We start from the raw sequence: 20,851 nt of genomic DNA on the forward strand, positions 1-20,851 counted from the left end.
ATTTACTCTTCCCTAAAAATTAATCTGTCTACTACTAAGATTCTTCTTTCCCCTTCTTTTTTAAAACAGCTTTTATTCCATATTACAAAGGAAAAGCAAGCCTCTCACCCATCCTTATCCTATTCCAGGATATTAGTCCAGGACATAAAACCCTCAAGGGAATTGATACTACTTCTTGAAAAACAGAATCATTCTGCATGTATATGATTGGGGACAGGAAGACTAGAGGGCCAAAAAGAGAGGTCAGTGGTAAGAGAAATCAAATAATTCCAAATATTATATGCTCATTTATCAGTAAAGATACAAAATTACTTCATTTGCATTTGGTTGTGGTCTAAACTATATCAGCTTTCCTAGATATCAAGATATTTTAAAACCACCCCATCTTCTATGAAACTCTTCAAAATGAATTCAGGGAAACCCCTAACTAGCAGGAAAAAAATCACAGAAAATAAAATTTGATGCATTCTGGCTGAAAGTCTGGAATTTCTAATATTTTAGATATCCTTTCAGCTTTAACACCCACCCAAGGACTCCTGTGCCTGGTGACTTGGCCTGAAATCCTTCTAGGACAACTGATGCCCAAGACATCTGGGTGACAACATGGCACAGAATAAAAATACCAAGGCTTCTGAGAGTCTTAAATTCAGATTCCAAGTATGGCCACAAAAGGAGCAGCGTATGACCATAGATAAATGCACAAACTGCTTAACTGACTTCTACGTATCAGTTTTACCATTAGTACCATGGACAAACCCTCCTGCTCCTCCAACTTTTTTTTTTTTAATCGGTACCAGGATTGAACCCAGTTGTGCTTACTCACCGAGTCACATCCCTAGCCCTTTTTTGTATCTCATTTAGAGACAGGGCCTCGCCAAGTTGCTGAGGCTGGCTTTGACATTACAATTCTCCTGTCTCCTGGGATTACAGGCATGCACCACTGAACCCAGCTCCTCAAATTCTACAACTTTCAGAGGACCCCATGAGGCAGAAGTAGAATCCATGAAAGCCATGGAAACTCCATTGGAAGGAGTTTTATTAAGGGCTCATACAGATGGCAAAGTGAAGGACATTGATATTAAAGCATAAGTGAATTTCTTCAGTAAACAGTTGAATATAGCTCTGTAATTCAAAGATAGCAACAAGCTTTAGCTCTAGGTTGGCAAGGCCAGTCCCCACAAACCACCTGTGGCCCAAGCATGCTTGCAGTGCGCTCTCCATAGTAAGGACTTGTGCAGATGGCAAAATGAAGTAATCACAGAGGAAGGCCTCTGAGACATTGACATCTGCCCTCTGTCTTCTCTCATCAGCAATGATATTTTACTCCTAAGAAGATGCGAAGGGAATGAGTTTCTACTTAACTACAACCATCTAGAATTTCCAGTGCAATATTCCAGCTCAGCTTTAAATAAAAAGCCTGTCCACAACCATTTGAGTCAAGAGACAAATAAACTGTCTGGACAAGCTGGTAATCAGGGAGAAAAGATATTTTCTTCTCGCTCAGCTAAAAATAGAAGCAAATATGAGGAAGGTTAAGGTTCTGACCTGCATAAAAAATGACTAGCTCCTCTCTCATTGCAATCTGGAGGAAAAAACCAAATACTCCTTGCCTTGGCAAGGGGCCGCTGTGGAAGATAAGTTTGGAGATGGGTTTGTCAAACTAGAACAGGTAATGAGAGAAAACCAGCATGTGTGTGAACGCGTGCAGGTGTACATGCGTGCACAACGAGGAGTTGATCAGAATGTTTGGTGGATGCTGTGTGTCTACTAAGTTCCTATCAATGTAAAATCTTAGATGCAGGAGCTGAGGCCCCAACTCTTATGAGACATTTTAGGTCCTTTGCTACAAAGTCAATGCCTTGCCTGGACCAAAGCAGACAGAGTTTTCAGAAGGAACACCATCCTGCACCCAAACACAGAGCCCTTATCCCTCTCAAAGACAGATACAGTTCCAATAATATAACCATCCCCCTTGAATATCTTTCCTCCCCACTGCTCTAGGTCTCTAGAGAGCACTGTAAGGATAGCTGGGGCCACAGGTGGATTTTAGGGACTAGCCCTTGTCAATTTAGGGGTTACAACTTATGGTTCCCTTTGAATTACAGAGCTATATTCAACTGCTGTTGAAGAAATTAACTTAGACTTCATTGTCAAGGTGTAAGGTAGACAGAAGAAAGCTTTTCCCATCTTTTTAAAGACAAAGCATTATGTAAGTAGCACCTTGCACTTGTCTGCAAAGCATGACAGCACAGTCTTCCTAGAGTGAGCAGGTGAACCAATCCCTGGCTACATCCTTCTCAGATCCATGAAAATTTCTCAAGCAGCTAGAAGCAAATTTCAACAGTAGAAAATCAGAGATATTTCCAAAGCAAAAATCCTGACTCCTTATATTCTGCTGAATTAACTGAACATCACTTCTCCAACTTCAGAAGTTATGCTTATTGATAAAGTGCTATGTGTGTTACTACAGGGACACAGCCACATCAGTGTTTATAGCAGCACAATTCACAATTGCTAAACTGTGGAACCAACCTAGATGAATGGATTAAAAAATGGGACATATATACACAATGGAATATTACTCACCAATAAAAGAGAATAAAATCATGGCATTTGCAGGTAAGTGGATGGAGTTCAAGAAGATAATGCTAAGTGAAGTTAGCCAATCCCAAATAACCAAATGCCAAATGATGTAAGGAGGCTGATTCATAGTGGGATAGGGAGAGGGAGCATGGGAGGACTAGATGAACTCTAAATAGGGCACAAGGGTTGGGGGGGAAGGGAGGGGTTATAGGGTTATTAATGATGATGGAATGTGATGATCATTATTATCCAAAGTATACGTATGAAGACATGAATTGGTGTGAATATACTATGTATACAACCAGAGATATGAAAAATTGTGCTCTATATATGAAATAAGAATTGTAATGCATTCTGCTGTCATATATAAATTAAATTTTAAAAAATACTATATGTATAACACATACTAGAACCCAAGATTTACAGCTCAGAATTGCTGCCTTCTACTCTTGGGGAGAGCAGTGCAGGTAACACAGTAGAAAGGGAAGGGTCTGGTTTAGAAGTCTTCTATCCACCATCCATGTCACCCACAGAGATAAGGATAAAGATTTTTATGAAGGCACTCTATTATATATTATTATAATATACAAAGTTTACTATAGTATATAATACATATTATAAACTTTGAAGCCTAGAGCAAGTAAATCTATGGCCAAATTTAGTGAACTGGAGACCAAGACAACTCCTTCAGCAAAACATGATACATCTTCTAGGAACATCCTTAAAGCTGGGAAATGACTTCCTGAGAATTAGTGAGCATCTCTATGTGGAGCCCTGTACCATCAACTAGGAGACATTTGCAAATCTCCTCAATAATCCCCATTGCCCAGACACCAGCCTGTCACTTCCCGGCTCTGCCCAGGCTCCATAGGTGAGATCTATAAAAGGGGTGCAGCACTAATAGCTCCTTGTCACTGTAGCAGGTTCCAGTCCCGAAGGCACAGAGAGAAGGGCCAGCTATTATTAAACCTTGAAATTTAGATACTGAGCTTAAATGCTCTCCGTTCACTACAGACCGGTTTACTCACTCACTCTGTATGTAGAGAGATGGGTCTTGGAGCAATGGGAACTGATTATGTACCCAAAGGAGAGGCCAGAGGCTACCAGGCTATCAAGGTCCTAGCTCGTTCATTAGAGGCTACCTGTATAGGTAAACAATCCCTCATATGAAACCTTATGATCAGAAGAGTGTCAGAATCCAGATTTTGTTTTTAGTTTTTAGAAAGCCAATATAGTAACATTCTCAGCAGGGCCTGGGGAAGCATCCTATAGACTCATTTTTTTTTGTACCAATCTTCAATTGGTCAATCAAATTAGATATAAGATAAAATCTGAAGTTTTCAAGGATGGGAGATTTGGCACCATCTGTTTCACTTTCCTCCAAAAGACTTCTAAACCCAGCCATTCAGAGGCAAGAACCCTCAGCAGGAAATAAACAATGCAACTGCCAAAACCCCAGCAGACCTTCCCCGACTCAGGGGGGCCATGGGACAGAGCAGCTGAGATCCAAACAGGTTCATTTAGAGAATTCCTGACACAGTAAATGCTTCTAAGCTGAGCTTCCCTAGCCACAGAACCTGGAAAGAAAATGATTCCACAACATTCTCCATAATGGGAGAATCAGAGTTTCCAAGACCCCAAGACTTTTCTGAGGTGGAGGCAAATAGTATATCCTATCAGACCACAGAGGGACCAGTCCACAGTAGCAGACCCTATATTTCAGAGCCTTGATAACCTGTGACTCATAACTCTACAGGGTGCCGAGCAAATCATGCTGTGATCTTTCCACCATTGAGAAGCAGAAAGAACGCCTCCTAGCTATCATATCTGTCTATTTAAACACCAACATGCCTGAAGCTTTGCCTCCTACCCTGTTGTCTTCTCACTCTATGATGTTCCCTGGATCACTGAACCTATAAGCTCTATGCCCTTGATGCTCACATCTCAATCATTAGTTTTCTCTGTTCCCCATTACCAACTCTTTTTTTTTTTTAAGGCACTAAGGATCAAACCCAGTGGTGCTCTACCACTAAGCTACATCTCCAGTCCCTTTTTACAAAAATTTTTAGATTTGAGAAGGATCTTTTTTCTCTTAATTTTTTAAATTTACTTTAGTTATAGTTGACAGTAGAATGCATTTATGTGCTCTGATATATCGTACACATATGGGATATAATTTCTCATTTTCAGAGTGTACATGTTGCATACTCAGAATCATATTGGTCATGCAGTCACATAGTAGAAAGAAACAGACATTATTTATCTTTCCTGTTCCCACATCTCCTCCCCTCCCCTCCCCTCCCATTACTTCCCTTCATACATTTGTCACAACAAAACCCAGAATCAACTATCACATTTTGATTTGCATGTGTGGCCCAACATGTGTGCACCTCTTTTTGTCTCCCTGTATTCTCAGTGTTTTGCAAATAACCAACACCTAATATGTCTGATGCACTGAAGGAAAAATCAGAGCCTTTTCACTAGGTGACAAGAAAACTCCAAGTCAGGGTTTCCCTCTGCACCACAGCGTTCTCAGCATTGTGCAAGGTTCTGCAGGTAGGGGGTGGCAAGAAGAGTAAAAGATACTCTCCCTCTCCTTTATTGCTTTTATCTTTAGATCCTCTGCACCTTATTATCCCCCATCCTTATGAAAGGACAGCTCCTAGTCAAAAAGCACATGGTCTTTTCAGGAACTATCAGCTAAAACACCTCTCAGAAAGATCAAAGAGGAGATTTTTTAGTGATGAGATTATAGCAGCACTCTTTCCTGGCCCCAATTACGATTCATGACCTGGCATCCTGGAATCATGCAGCTGTGTATGGGCTATTTTTGATGTGCAAGAGTCCACCGAAAACTAAAAACTATTAAAAAATTCAAAAAAAGAAAAAAGAAAGAGTTACATCTAAAGCATCACTGACTCCTCAAGAACCCATATGTAGAGATGACAAGCCATCCTGTAAAATCACATCACCAGCATTTGTCAAAGCTTCCCCAAACCTCCCAACACAATATCATGCTACTGGTCAGAGAAAAAGAACAGGGAATCTTTTCTTTTAAACCATCATGTATTGGATACAGTAAAGTTTACTGAGAAGACTTCAATTCTCTTAAGGACATTGTGTATCTCTTAGTTCCAGTCCAAAGGAAATGGTGACCATAAATAAATAATGGTAAGTTATGACTGTAGTCTTTTGACAACTCCCACATACTAGCAATTGACCTATTGGAGGTGTGGCTTTGCTATGGATAATGAGACAATCCACAGAATGCAAATGAAACGTAAGCTTGGCCACTAGTGTTCAGACAAAAGTGTCTACAAGTTAGAGATATACAAACACAAGGATCATACAGCTACAGGAGAACACAGTGGGACTTCTAGGACATGTTTCTCTAGGACATTCAGAGCAGTAAGTGGAACAAGGTTAGATTTTACTGTACACTGAGACAGATTTAGTAGGAAAGAAAAAAAATTAATTGAAAAAGTTGGGGCAGTAAAGTTTGATGTCAAGTATCACATGTGGTAGATATGAAGTATATAAAAAATAGAAAACAGTCATATCTTAACATGGGAAATTATTCCTGATATTTGTCATTACATTCATGGTATGTGAAAAGTAACTCTCAAATCCATTCATGCTATCAACTGCATACACAGAAAACAAGAAATTGGCTGAACACAGCACTCACTCTCTGGCAACTTACCTTGTATGAAGATCCTATCCCAGTAGGTTTTACCAACTTGATTGCCCCCAAGAAACACCAGGTTGAACAGGATCAGCATTGAGGTGGCACAAGACGCAAGGGCAGCATGCAGTCGTCGGCGAGCTTGTGGGGAGAGGTGTCGAGCCTACGAGGACAACGGCAAGAAGGCACCTCATCATAAGGGTGCAAGAAATATGACTAAGACACCACCCTCTTAACACCATCCCAGGATGCCAGGTTGTTATTGAAACAGATATCAAAACTTCTATCCTTGCAATATTCTGATCTTAGGAAAGAAGGTGATGTATTATTAATGTTCCTTTGTCCTCCCACAATGGATTTCTTCTGACCCATATAATACATGTGTGGAATATAGTTGTGTTAGTTTTCATCACTGTGATCAAATACATGACAAAAACAATTTAGAGGAACAAATATTTATTTTAGCTCATGGTTTCAGAGGATTCACGCTATTGTTGGCTGGATCCAAGGCATAAACATCATGGTGGAGGAAGGCTGCTCAGCTCAAGGCATATGTGAAATGGGGGGGGGGGGCGGTGTTCAGGGACAGATACAGTCTCCAGGGTCATGCCCCCAGTGACTGACTTGCTCCAGTCATGCTCTACCTGCCTAGTTTTTACCACTTCTTAGTTCATTCATATTGCTTCATCATCAAATGGATTAATCCACTGATGAGGTCAAATCCTCAAAATCCAATCACTGTACGTCTGGATGTTACTGTATTGCTAATACATAACTGTGGGGAGGCATTCCAAATTCAAACATAACTCTAGTTAAGACTCAGCAGCACCTCCTCCTGTCATTGAAACATATTCATGTCTTCTGCATATAAACCTGTAGGTGCTCTCCACAAAAACCAATATAAATAGGTTCATGTCAAGATCAGTGTGATCAGAATTCAAGGTCAGAGTGATCTTCTGGGCCAGTTAGCTCAACTCTGGGAAGTCAGCCAACCACCCTGTAAACCTGATATATTATTAGGTGGAATCCCAAGACAAAGGTGCAAGAGAATCGATATGAGACAACTCCCCTGCTGGAATCAAGCACAGGACATTCCACTGAGAGCACACAACACCATCTGACATGGTGGCTGGAGGAATGCTTTCCAGCAATCATGATAAAGAATTCCCCTCATCCTTCCTAGTTCTTCATTGTGCTCCCTCTGCTATTCATCTTTCCTCAGAGATTTCATAAAGCAGACGAAGACTTTATTCCTTATCACCGACTATTCTGGTGGCCTCTCCAGAGTGAGGTCACTGTGCTGTGTGGAGCACGCGAGTCCCATCAGCACAACTGTGCATCTGTATATTCAGAATGAAAATCAGATATAGCACCACAGCCATGTACACAGGGCCCCAGAGTTTCTAACAAATACCTTAGCTTAACACAACACAGAAAAGAGAACCAAATGTCACAAGGTATTTCCTGAATATCCTCCAGAAACCTCTACACGCATCTTAACCTCAACTATGCTACAATTACAAACAGAATTCTGGCCAACACAATGGCAGCAGTGTATGCAATATATGACAGTAAAAAGGACTCCCCTAGAAGGTGAGTCTCCAGCAGGAAGTTCACGTATCTCAGGCAACACCACCACAGGTCACCCGTTTCAGAGTCCTCTCAATCTAGAGAAACAAATTCCTGACCCTTCCTTTTTCTCTCCTGTGAACCCCAGCGTTGACTATGTAGGCTCAGATCTAGCTATCACAAGTATGTCCCCTCAGGGTTGTCTCTTCCAACACCACTTTAGAGCACACTTATGGGCACAACATGTGTTTTCTTTCCATGAAAAAAAAAATGTGTAGCAAACTGAGCTGTCTGCCTGGACATGACGTACAAAGCTCTCCAGTGCAGTGGCCATGTCTTGCTTGGAGACTCCAGACCAGCCGACCCCTATTTACTCTCTCTGCTCTAAGAGGCTATGAATGTGGACCAGAGGTTAGATAAGAGATAAGTACATGATGTAAAAATTTGAAATGAGTGAAGGGGAAAGTTACCAGCTTACTATCAGCAATCTTCACCTCTCAGAATAAGGAGATATTAATCTACCAGTTTGTGCATTTTAAAACAGGAAAATATTTTGAGGATTACTGAATCAATTAGCAGTAATGGGAAGTTGAGAAGTAGTCAGGGAAAAAAGAATCCAAAATAATAAATCAAGAAAGCATGACTATCTTAATTGGCATAGTATATCCAAATAATTCCCTCCAGGTACAGGGGCCAAAGATAACACATTTTATTTCTCAGGGACCTAGTGAATCAAAAGTGACCCTCTGTTTTAACCCAGGCAGTCTCCTCTAAGCCTGATGCCCTTGAAGAAGAATTCAAAGGCCCTGCATTATCTTTCTTTTATTAATGTCAACTTCAGAGAGTGGTCATAGTGTGCTTAATCTCAAAGTGGTTCTCCTTTTATACAGAAGGATAATAGTTGAAAAAAAAAAAATCAACAGGTTCTGAGAGAGAGGGACTCTCTTCCATGGGGTTGCTAAGCAGGACTATGTGCTGAAGGTCCTGCCCTTCCATTGGTATGTGCCAATTTACACTTAACAGTCATAATAGGCCAGAGGTGATATACAACATATTATCCTACCGAAGTCCAGACATCAAGAGTTCAGAAACTGCCACCAGGCTGACCTTACACCAACAGAGGAATAACTTCTTGTCAAAGGAGCAAAGAAATTGCGCTTGCCAGCGTTATGAAAGCACTCTGTCCCCAAAACAGTGTTCTATGTAAGGACTTCCCTGATGCACAATGAGCAAGATAAGCATTCCTCCATGCGGGTCCAAGGTTAGGCTCTATAACAATTGTGGTGTTGTTACCTGGTACAGGGAGAGAGCCCACGCTGTAGCAGGGAGCTGGGCTGAGGGGTGGGGCAAGGGAGAATGAGCGGGCTCACCTGAAGCCCACGGTTTTACAGATCTTCCCTGGATTCTGTGATTACTCTAGTCTCTCACCTACATGATTCAATGCATTTCTGGTTTTGCTTAGGAAATAAAAAGTCAAAATAATAGCAACTGTGAAGGAGCCTCTCTGTTCTCAGTAACAAGGTGGGGTGGCTCTAAACTCTGAAATGACTAACAATAATTCAATTTTTAGACCTGGCTTTTTCTTTTTGTTGTTTCAGTGAGCAGCATTATTAAAGACATGGGCTGTTAGAATCAGTAAACTTCAAGTATTCAAAAGAGAAGGTACAATGCTCATAGGCAATTCCTGATTATCCCCCAGGGAGAGTGGGTGGGAGACAAAATAGAAGATGATCAAGAAAAATCCCCAAACCTAATTTTAACTAATAGCAGCAACGCTGAGAAAACTAGTTTTGCCAATAAGCAGAATCCAAAGAGCATTGTCTCTTCTCATTGTGAGTCAGTGGAAGAAAGTCATGACAGGCTACGAAGGAAAAAGAGGCTTTATCTGGAAATCCACAGAAGAGTAATACAGCAGTGTCCCCTTCTCAGGGATGTGTGTTCGGAGATACACTATGAATACCTGCAACTGTAAACAGTACCAAACCCCATATATACTAGTTTTTTTTCTTTCTGTGCCTATGTCCTATGAGAGTTTAACTTATAAATCAGGCACAGTTAGAGATTAATGACAATAGAGCAATTAATACACTGTAATGAAAGTCATGTGAATGTGGTCTATCATCAAAATACCTTAATGTACTATATTCACTCTTTTGATGATGAGGTGATATCCTCATATTTCTGAGAAAAGGAAGTGAGGTGAAGGACATTGGCACCATAACATAGCATTAGCTTACCACAAAAGGGTTACTTGAACACAAACACCAGCAGTCTGGTACCTAGAGGGCTACCAAGTGACCACCTGGTGGGTAGCTACATGCTCGACAAAGGGATGATTCATGTTCCAGGTGGGAGAGGATGGCTCGAGAGTTTATCAAACCACTCAGGACTATGAGAAATCTGCAACTTTGAATTGTTCATTTCTGGAATTTTCATACTGCAGTTGGCTACAGGTAACAAACTGGAAAGGTGAACTGTAGATAAGAGAAAACTATCATAATAACAGTAAAGGGATATAAGTCTCAGCTGCCAATGTCTCTCCTCTTTGGATTTCCCAAACACACTATGGAAAGCGACAGGGATCTCTCTACTTTGGAGCCAAGGTCTTAGCCATTGACTTATAGGAACTCTGGGGGAAGTATCATACTGAGGTGTTCCCAGAAGAAAAATGCCATATGAGCAAGGCCAGAGGGTATACTCCCCTGAACCAGCCAACTCCAACAATAAATATGACTTTCTAAATTCCCCACTTGAAACACTTTGTTTCTTTTGAACCTGCTCCTCTGAAGTCCTATAGCAATTACTCCCGTGTCCCTTCACATCTAGGATGCAGGCTGCTATGAGTGGGAGCCATGCCTCATAGGTCAGCCATCCATTTTCCTGGCTCGGATGCTTGAAAATGCCCTTGAGAAGAGAATTCGTGTGGAGGAAATGTAAAGTAAATAGGAAATATCACAGTACAATGAAAAGCCATGAGGTATGAAAATGAGAATTGCCAACATGATCAGATAAGGCCATGTCTGACAAACAGAACTTGAATCTTATTAATGAATTTATCAGGATTAAAAAACAAGACCTCTGGTCTGGTCATGATCTTTCCCCTGAGAATACTCAAGTCTGTGGCAATCCAATATTTTAGAAGCAGGAAAAAAAACTGGAAGTGGCATTCTCCCATGGGGAATGTTTGTAAAGTTGCTGGGCAGTTTTCATTTGTCTCAATGAATAAGAGGCAATTGTGGATTTTGGTGGGTAGTGACCTGGAACAATAAACATAGTGCAACAAGAATACCAAGTAGAGGGTCTTGATTTAACATTTGAGCAGCCATCTTAAATGTTAACCACCATCTTATAAGTTTTGCTTTCCTGTACTTCCTTTTACCTGAACTCCTCCCATCCCCATCAGTGACCTACCCCATGGCACCAGAACCCTAAGCCAATCCCAGAAGGACATGACCTCTTTGCTCTGGAAAGCCCCATAGTGACATCGATCCAAGCCAATCCCATGCTATTCCCCACCATCCTAGCTCTGTCGTAGCACCAGCAGCCTATCCCATAGTGCCACCGCTACAACTTCTAATCCCCACCCCACAAAAGCTGGACACCCAAACATCTCGGGGCCTCTCACCACACTATAGAGCTCTGACAAATAAACTCTCGTGTGTATCTCTGTCTGGTTTCCATCTTTCATTTCTCAATTACCTGCTTACCGATATCTTGTTCCCTGCTTTCCCTTCACGAAGTCCTGCCCAAAATATTTATAGATGAATTCTTTTCTTCCATATTCCTCACAGAACAGAGTTCATGCTCAGCCTATGGGGGCATTAAGAGCAATTCCCAAATATGTCCCCTTTCCCCTGGGACCCAGAGAAATGCAACCTGGGGCAAGGAAGTGTTCTGGCACCCAGTGCTAGGACCCTCCCACCCACGCCACAAGAGCATCAACTGGAGGAGCTTTCTGTGCCTCTAGCTACTTACAGACAAGGTGTTGCCACCAGATCCAAGTGCCCTCATCCCAATACCCCTCAAATTCAGAAGATGGGGGAAGAATGGGAGGTGGGGCAAGTTAGAAAGAATCACTGCCCCATACCCATGTGGTCAGTTCTCTCTAGAGTCTAACTTATGGCAGAAAGGTGGAGTGGGACAATTTTTCCCCTGTGAATGTCAATATAGTCCATTCTTCAGGTTCGAGAGAGAGAGAGAGAGAGAGAGAGAGAGAGAGAGAGACTCTCAGAATACCAGGAAACCCAGGTCTGGGACAGACTTTCAATTCCTCTGCCCAAGTGCACGTCTCTGACCACAGGAACAGATGGGATGCAGAAATATAATGACAGCTTAGCGGTGTCTTTACTAATACACTGACTTCCAAAGGTGAGGACTGTGACCCAAACCCACTAAACCTTAGGGCTGAACTGAACTTTGTCAAACTAGTTTGTATTTCCTCCCGTGACGTGTCCATGTTCCATTTGTTTATTCACCTCTCCATGGCAGCTCCTCCATCTTTTTGCAGTCAACATCCTGTCCTTGGAAATCACAGGATTGGCTGGGGTCAACAAGCCCCCATCTGGGAGTAGAGGCTTTGAAATCCGAGGATGTACGAGGTGAGAGAGGCAGATAGTGCTTTGGTGCTAGAGGCTGCCAAGCCTGGTGGGTCCCTCACTTATCCACAGAGGGGCTGCTTGTGGGACCAAGCTGGGAGGAGGGGACAGGCCAAGCATCTGGGGAAACAGATGGCTGGAAGCATGGTTGCTGGAGACTGTGACAAAGGCTTGGCATAAGGGACCTGATACTATTTATTTTTCAGTGGGGAGAAGCTAAAAATAGAAACTGGGTGGGTTTGAGCAGCTGGACACAGTTCTTCCATATAATCACTGATGTTCTTCATTTTCTAATGAAATCCTAACCAGAGAGTAGGAGAGATGAATAAGGCAATGGCAAGGGAGGAGGCTGGTAGAGACCAAGGAGAGTAAAATGAGGCATGGACACCTATGAGTCAAGATGAGACTTGAGAAGAATGGCCAGAGTGAAACATTCAAGGTCAGGAGGACTCAAGTTACAAAGACATTTCAGGGCCTCCTGTTTCATCTCTGTATCAACCTGAAGGATACTACACTTGCTCCTTTCCTCAAAACATTTTCATTGCTTTCAGTTAGAAATCTGTGTTCTACTCATCTCCCCTCCACCTCCTTTTCCTACTAACAAGTTCCTGAAGAATGGTACAAGGCCAAATCATTATTTGTCCCCCAAACTCATGCATACTCTGCAGGTAGCCAATAATTATCTAACACCTATCCCTCTCTGCTGTACATCAGTCACAGAATCTCCTAAGCCCTTAGCATCTCTCCCATCCCAAGTCTAAGTTAAATGAATACATGAAGATACCAAGAAAGTAATATTTCCTCCGTTTAAGTGTACAAAAGTTAAAAAAAAAATATCAGGTCACTGAAGTTACATTTTTCCATCAGTGTGGTACTGAGCTCTAAATAATGCATGGCCATAGGAGAGAATTCAGTATCTGCAGTGATAAAGTCAAAAGCAGTCTTGCTTAACCTGCATAGGTAACTTGGAACATGTAAATCCACTGCCCAGAACACGCTCAGGCTCTTCATCTACTCAGTTCACAATAGGAAATAGATAAACATAAGTTGTCCTAATCTTGGCACAGTAGATCATCCATTTGCATGTGCTGGTATAAACCACGGGACAGATCACATCAACCTGTATGTTTTAGATAACTTCAGTTTGTGATACAAAAAGTTCACTGTTCTGAGGAGCTTTACCTATATTGTGAGTAATTTAAAACCATCCATACTTTACCAGTGAAGAATAAGAAGAATGGAGAGATTCAGTCCTGACCCTCAGGTACATATTGACAAGTACAGTTCAGGGATTTGCCCACATTTCACTAACTCACATCTGTGTAACAGGATGTCCTCTCACTTCTAACCTAGAACCACCATGATCTTTGATTCTTCCATGCCAGCTACAAAATTTTGCAGGAAATGTTAACATTTGTTCAAAAAAAATACATCATGCATGCATTTTTCTAGCAAGAGTTGAGTAGATACCAAGTGTCAATTTCAGAAGAACATATGGTTTACAGTGTCACTGTAATTGGAATTCACAGTTACAGTAAGGTTTAGCATATTCTTCAGAAAGTGACAGTCCAAAAGAAAACATAGTATCTTAAAAATAATAAAAGTTAATAGACCCTAGTGGCTTGGGGTCATGTTGGCCAAAGGATACACAATTTCAGTTAAATAGAATTAAAAAAAAAAAAAAACTATTGAACAATATGGTGGTATGGTTAATAGCAATATATTGTATTCGTAAATCTACTTTTTAAAGCAATTTTCAAGTGTTCTCACTACAAAAAAATAAATGAGAGGCAAGGCTTGCATTAATTAGCTCAATTTAACCATTCGACAATATACACATATTTTCATATATCATTTTTACATGATGAATATATAAATAATTTTCATCTGTGCAATTTAAATTTTTAAAAAATGTTTAGTACCTTAACTGTAAAGTAGTAAATTTAGTTAATCAGATTACATGAAAATGTAGCTTTGTAAAAAGCCTAAATATTCTACAAAAATGAGCAAAAAAAAAAAAAAAACTGCATTAAAGCTAATCAAAGAACTCAGCAAAATTTCAGGATACAAAAATCAATATGCAACAATCAGTTGTGTTATATATACAGTTGACATTCTGAGAAAGAAAAATTCTACTTATAGTAGTATTAAAAAATATTTAGATGTAAACTAAGTAGGCAAAATATTTGTATACTGGAACTATAAAACATAGAAAAACATCCCATGTTCATGAATTGGAAGATTCAATATAATTATAGTGACAATGCTATGAAAAATTATCTACAGATTCAATGCAATCACTACCAAAATGCCAATTATTTTTTTTCTTGCAAAAATAGGAAAACTCATCCTGTCATTGATATGGAATCTCAGGGGACCTGAATGGCCAAAATGATCTTGAAAATGAACAATGTTGAAGGAACTCTAATTTTCTGATTTCATAACTTTCTACAAAACTACAATAATCAAAATAATACTAGCAAAAGACAGGCATATAAAAAACTGGAATAGAAAACCCAGAAATAAACCTTCAAACATGGCTTAATAATGTTCAACAAAGCTGAATGATTTTCAACAAGAGCACTAAGAATGCTTAATAAAAAAGGACAATTTTTTCCAACTATGGTTCTGGGAAAAGTGGATATTAATATGAAGTTTGGCACTGTATTAAGTATATATATGTGTACACACATATATAGTGTAACTCAAAATGATCAAAGATATAAACATAAGAAAATTATACAACTCAAAGTAAAATATATAGTAAAATCTTCATTGAATTGAATTTGACAATGATTTCTTGGCTATGACACTGAAAAAAATAGTTAAAAATAATTAAACTAGATTTTATCAAAAACCTTTGTACATCACAGTACACTGTCAACAGAATGAAAAGGCAATCCAGGAATAGCATAAAATATTTGCAATCACATATCACTAAGGGAGTAAGTAAGATCAAGAATATACAAAGAACCCATGCAATTCAACAAAATATGTACTTGAAAAATGGGTGAAGAACTTGAATAGATTTTTATTTAAAGAAGTTATACAAATGCGCAATGAGCACAGAAAGACATTCAACATCAGTAATAATAAGGGAAATTCAAATTAAAACAGAAGATATTATCCACATCTTTGAAGATGGCTATAATTCAAAAAACAAAAAATATTAAGTGGGGGTAAGGATGTGGAGAATTTGGAATCCTTATAATTTTCTTGGATTTGCAAATATGTATTAAAGAAATTGAATTGATAATTGCTGACCTCCAAAAAAATAAAGCATATACACATGATTTCCTTGGTAAAGCCTACCAAACAGGTAAGGAAGAAATTATACCAATTCACCGTAATCAGTAGAAGAGGAAACACTTCCTAACTCATTCTATTTGGTCACCACTACCATAACATCAATGTCATATAAAGACAAAATCAGGGTGGAAAATTGAAGACCAAGATTTTTTTATGAACATAGATAAAAACTTCCTCAACTTGATCTACTAAAAAATTCCTGTAGCTAAAATTAGGAACTAGGCAAGAATGTTCCTTCTTAGTTTTCCTATTTAGCTTCATAGTGGAAGTCCAAGCCATTGTAATAAGACAAGAAGGGGAAATAAAAGCCACACATATGGGTAAGGAAGAAATAAAGCTATGTTAGCTTCCAGTTGAGATGATTGTCTATGTATATAATCCCAAAAGGTTCAACAACAAAAATCCTGGAAATAACAAGTGACGATGCCAAGGACACAAGGGAGTCCTCACATTTTATGGAAAAAGTATCTCCATTTAAAAAAAATAAAATTCTATATTAGCAAGAAAGTCCACTTTCTACATATATAACCTAAAGAAATGATAGCATGTATACTACCATGTTCTCAGCAATATTATTCACAGTAAGCAAAAGGTAGAAGCAATCCAAGTATGTATCAGTGAATTAATACAGAAACAAAATATGGCATATAAAGGATTTTTATTCAACCTTAAAAAGGAAAGAAATTCTGACACCTACTACAATATGGATGAAATTTAAAGACATTATGCTAAGCGAAATAAGCCAGAAAATAAAAGATACACACTGTATGACTTTACTGATGTAACTAGAAATGTCAAATTCAGAGAGACAAAATAGGATAGTGGTTACAGGAACTGGGAGGAGGGATGGGGAGTTATTTCAAAGGTATAGAATTTTAGTTTATTGCTTCACAGCCGAAGGGGCCCCAGCAAACTTCCAGCTGCCGGCTGATGATTGGCTCACAGCGGCCCCAGCAACATCTAGCTGATTGGCTCCTCGGCCCCAGCAACATCTAGCTGATTGGCTCCTCTGCGGTGATGCTCATTGGACTGTTTCCCTGCCCTTTCAGACCACGGAGCTGCTCATTGGGGGACTTTTTTGGCTCCGCCCACGTGACCCAGCCAATCGGCCTCAAGAGCAGGAGGTTTGTGGGAGGTGGAGAAGAAGCTTGTTGGGGGGGAGAGACAGGCTTGTGAAAAGCCGGTGGTGGCAGTTGAGGCTCTGAGGGGTTTTTCCTGAGAGGCTGTTTGTTTGGCGTGTTTGGTTCTAAAAATAAAGTTAGTTTCTTTTGACAAGTGGCTCCTGATTGTGCCCAGCCAGACTGCGGCACTCGGCCTTTTGGCTAAGATCAAGTGTAGAATTTTAGTTTGATGCTGGATAAGCTAGGGATGAAAGGAACAGACCTCAACATCATAAAAGCTATTTATGACAAATCCAAAGCCTGCATCATATTGAGTAAAGAAAAATTAAAAGTATTTTTTTCTAAAATCAGAAACAAGTCTGTCCATTCTCTTCATCCTTTTCAATATGGTTCTCTAAACACCTGCCAGAACAATCAGGCAAGAAAAGTTAAAGAGATAAATAGCAAAAGAAGTGAAACAATCTATTCATGGATGACAGGATCTTACATCTAGAAGACCAAAAAAAAAAAAAAATCTCTACCGGAAGACTTCTAAAGCTTGTAAATGAGTTCAGCCAAGTAGTAGGATACAAGATTAACATCCATAAATCAGTAGCTTTCCTATTCTCCAACAGTAATTCATCCATGGAAGAAATCAAGAAAACCATCCCATTCATGATAACCTGATAACAAAACTGGGAATTAATAACCAAGAAGGTAAAAGAGAACAGTGAAAAAAAATTGAAAAAGACTTTAGAAGATGGAAAGACCTCCCATATTCTTGGATAGGCAGAATTAATATTGTCAAAATGGCCATAATGTGACTACCTATTCCACTCCTTGGTACTTTAAAAAATTTACAGATTTAATATACACATATAATGCAATATAAAGCAATATACAGATTTAATGTAATTCTTATGAAAACACCAATGACATTCTTCACAGAATTAAAAAAATCCTTACATTCATTTGGAAGAATAAGAGATCCAGAATAGCCAAAGTACTGACCAAGAAAAGTAATGCAGAAAGCATCACAATACTGGATCTGAAATTATACCACAGAGCTATAGTAACAAAGACAGCATGGTATTGGCATCAAAATAGACAAGACCTGCAAATGTCATGAAATTATGGCATTTGCAGGTAAATGAACGGAACTGGAGAACATCATGCTAAGCAAAATAAGTCAACCCCCCCAAACCAAAGCCTGAATTTTTTTTCTGATAAGCAGATGTGAATCCATAATGAAGCGTTGGTGGGTAGGAGAAAATGAAGGAAAGTTGGATTGTGCAGAGGGGAGGGGAGGGGAGGGGGATTGTGCAGAGGGGATGGGAAGGACGGTGGAATTAGACATTATTACCCTATATACATGTATGATTACACTACTGGTGTGACTCTACACACTGATCTGTCAGAGGAAGGAGAATTTGTGCTCCATTTGTGTACAATGTGTCAAAATGCATTCTATTGTCATGCATAGCTAATTAAATTTTAAAAAAAAAACAACAAAAAATAGACAAGACCACCAACGGAACAGAATAAAAGACAGAGACAAACCTACATACTTACAGCTACCTGATATTTGACAAAGTTGCTAAGAACATTGAGGAAAAGACAGCCTCTTTACTGGTGCTGGGAAAGCTGGATAGTCATATGTAAAAAAGTAAAATTAGATCCATATCTTTCACCCTACACAAAAGTAATTAGAACAGGAACATTACAACTGGTAGAAGAAAACACGGGGTCAATACTCCATTATCCTGGTACTGACACTAACTTATTAACAAGACCCTGAAAGTGCAAGAAATAAAGACTAAATAAGTGGGATACCATCAAGTGAAACTTCTGTGCAGCTAATGATTAAGAATATGAAGAGCGCCTACAGAATAGGAGAAAAATCTTTGCAAGCTGCTCTTTCGACAAGGGATTAAAATACAGAATATAAAAAGTCAAAAAACTTAACACTGAAGAAACAAATGACCCATCAATAAATGAACAAAAGAACTAAACTGACTTCTCAAAAGAAGAAATACTAATGGCCAACAAATATATGAAAAAATGTTCAACATCTCTAGCAATCAGGGAAATGCAAACCAAACTAAGATTTTGTATAACTCCAATTAGAATGGCAATTACCAAGAATATAAACAATATCCAGGTGTGGTGGTGTATGCCTATAATTCCAAGGCTTGGGAGGCTGAGGCAGGAGGATCTCAAGTTCAGAACCAGCCTCAGCAACTTAGCAAAGCCCTGAAAAACTCAGAGAGATCCTATGTCTAAAAAGGGGCTGAAAATGTGACTCAGTGGTCAAGAACCCCTGGGTTCAATCCCCATTACCAAAATAAACAAAAAAAGGTACAAACAATAATAAATGCTAGCAAGGATGTTCGGAAAAAAAGGTACACTTGTGCTTTGTTGGTGGGATTATAGACTAACCACTCTGGAAATCAATATGGAGATTCCTCAAAAATCTAGGAATGGAACCATAATATGACTACCTAGTCTACTCCTTGATACTTAAAAAAAATCTAAAAATCAACATATTACAGTGATATAGCCATCTCAATATTTATAGAAGCACTATTACTATAGCTAAGTGATAGAATCAACCCAGATGCCAATCAGTAGATGAATAGATTAAGCAACTATGGTACATAAAACTCAGTACTAAGTTTTACTCAGTCATTAGAATGAAGTTATGGCATTTTCTGGCAAATGGGAATGGAGAACATCATTAAGTGAAATAAGCCAGACTCAAAAACTGAAAGGTCAAATGTTTTCTGTTATATGAAAGTTCGTATAAAATAAAGGAAAGGAGGGAAAGATAAAAAGGGAAGATCAGTAACGTAGGAGGAGGAGATCAAGAGGCAGAGTGGAGGGATTGGAAAAACAACGTAGAATGAATTCATCATGTTATATACATATATAAATATACCACAGGAAATTTCACCTTTATATATAAAAAGAACCAATCAAAAATAGATGAGCAAAAACAAGTCTAGTCGAATTGAGGAAGGAGAATGGCGGATAAAGGAGGATGGGAGGGAAAAGGAGGGGGGGGTGTGAAACTGAATTCCATGCATGCAGGACTTTGTTAGGAGGAGCCCAAATACTATGCATAAACTAATGCTCTAATTTAAAAAAAAAATCAGTTTGAGTGCTGAGAGCCATAGCTAAGTAGGAATGACATGGCATTTTTGGTTAAGGTGACCCTACTCATGGATTAGGGTGGCTCCAGGTTTAGGGTGGATCCTGCTGGGAATAGGGCATATCCTGCTGCCTCAGGTGCCCGCTCCTTGAGTTCCCGTTGAGTTCTCGCGGGGTTCTGAGAGAATTGGTACACAGAGCCCGGTGAAGGGACTATATTTTCCCAGACCGTGCTTGTAGAGGCTGGTGAGAGTTCGAGGAATAAAGACTTGCTGTTTGAATCTACAAGGCTTTGTGGTGGCTCAGTTATTTTGTGCCCAGCCAGACTGTGGCATTTGGCGGCCCTTACGGGGAACGCCTGAAGATTGGAGGTAAGTGAAATTGGTCACCCCTGAGGGAAGGCGAGAGAATGGGTGACCATTTCAAAAAACAATGTGTTCTTGTTTTGATTTATTTTGTTTTTATTTCAAGTTGCCTGTTCCTAGAACTTTCTCAGGCAAACTGGGGAAAATGGTTGACTCAAGGTTTGAAGTTGTTCGCCTCCAAGGAAGAGAAACTGTTAGAGGAAGGAGGCACCCCAGTAAGACCAAGAACAGTTAGGACATATGTTGATACAATACAAAAATGTAGCCCATGACTTTTTAAAGACGAGTTATTAAGTATATCATTGGGACCAACATGGTATCCTGTAGAAGGATTTTTCTTCAACAAGAAAAAGATGGCTAATTCTGTTTACTACACTTGTCTAAGATCTTGGTTTTTACACACATCTGATTAATTTACAAAGCTAAAGTGTTAAAATATCAAGTGTTCTTTACTTATGAAGTTCCATAAGGTAATATATTTAAACATTATGTGTG

At 39.5% G+C, this 20,851-nt stretch overlaps 1 protein-coding gene across 3 annotated transcripts in view; it reads right to left on the reverse strand.

Annotated features, from left to right (window-relative positions):
* The window catches only part of Hhat (hedgehog acyltransferase), a 311,966-nt gene that overhangs the window by 35,809 nt on the left and 255,306 nt on the right, over positions 1-20,851 (reverse strand). For all 3 annotated transcript variants that reach the window (XM_027934800.2, XM_071619730.1, XM_027934798.2), the window contains one exon: positions 6,287-6,431. In XM_027934800.2, coding sequence (XP_027790601.2) covers positions 6,287-6,431 — 145 coding nt within the window. The remainder of the gene's footprint in view (positions 1-6,286; positions 6,432-20,851) is intronic.

The sequence above is a fragment of the Marmota flaviventris genome, chromosome 12 (genome assembly GCF_047511675.1).
Source record: "Marmota flaviventris isolate mMarFla1 chromosome 12, mMarFla1.hap1, whole genome shotgun sequence".
NCBI classification, from domain to species: Eukaryota; Metazoa; Chordata; class Mammalia; order Rodentia; family Sciuridae; genus Marmota; species Marmota flaviventris.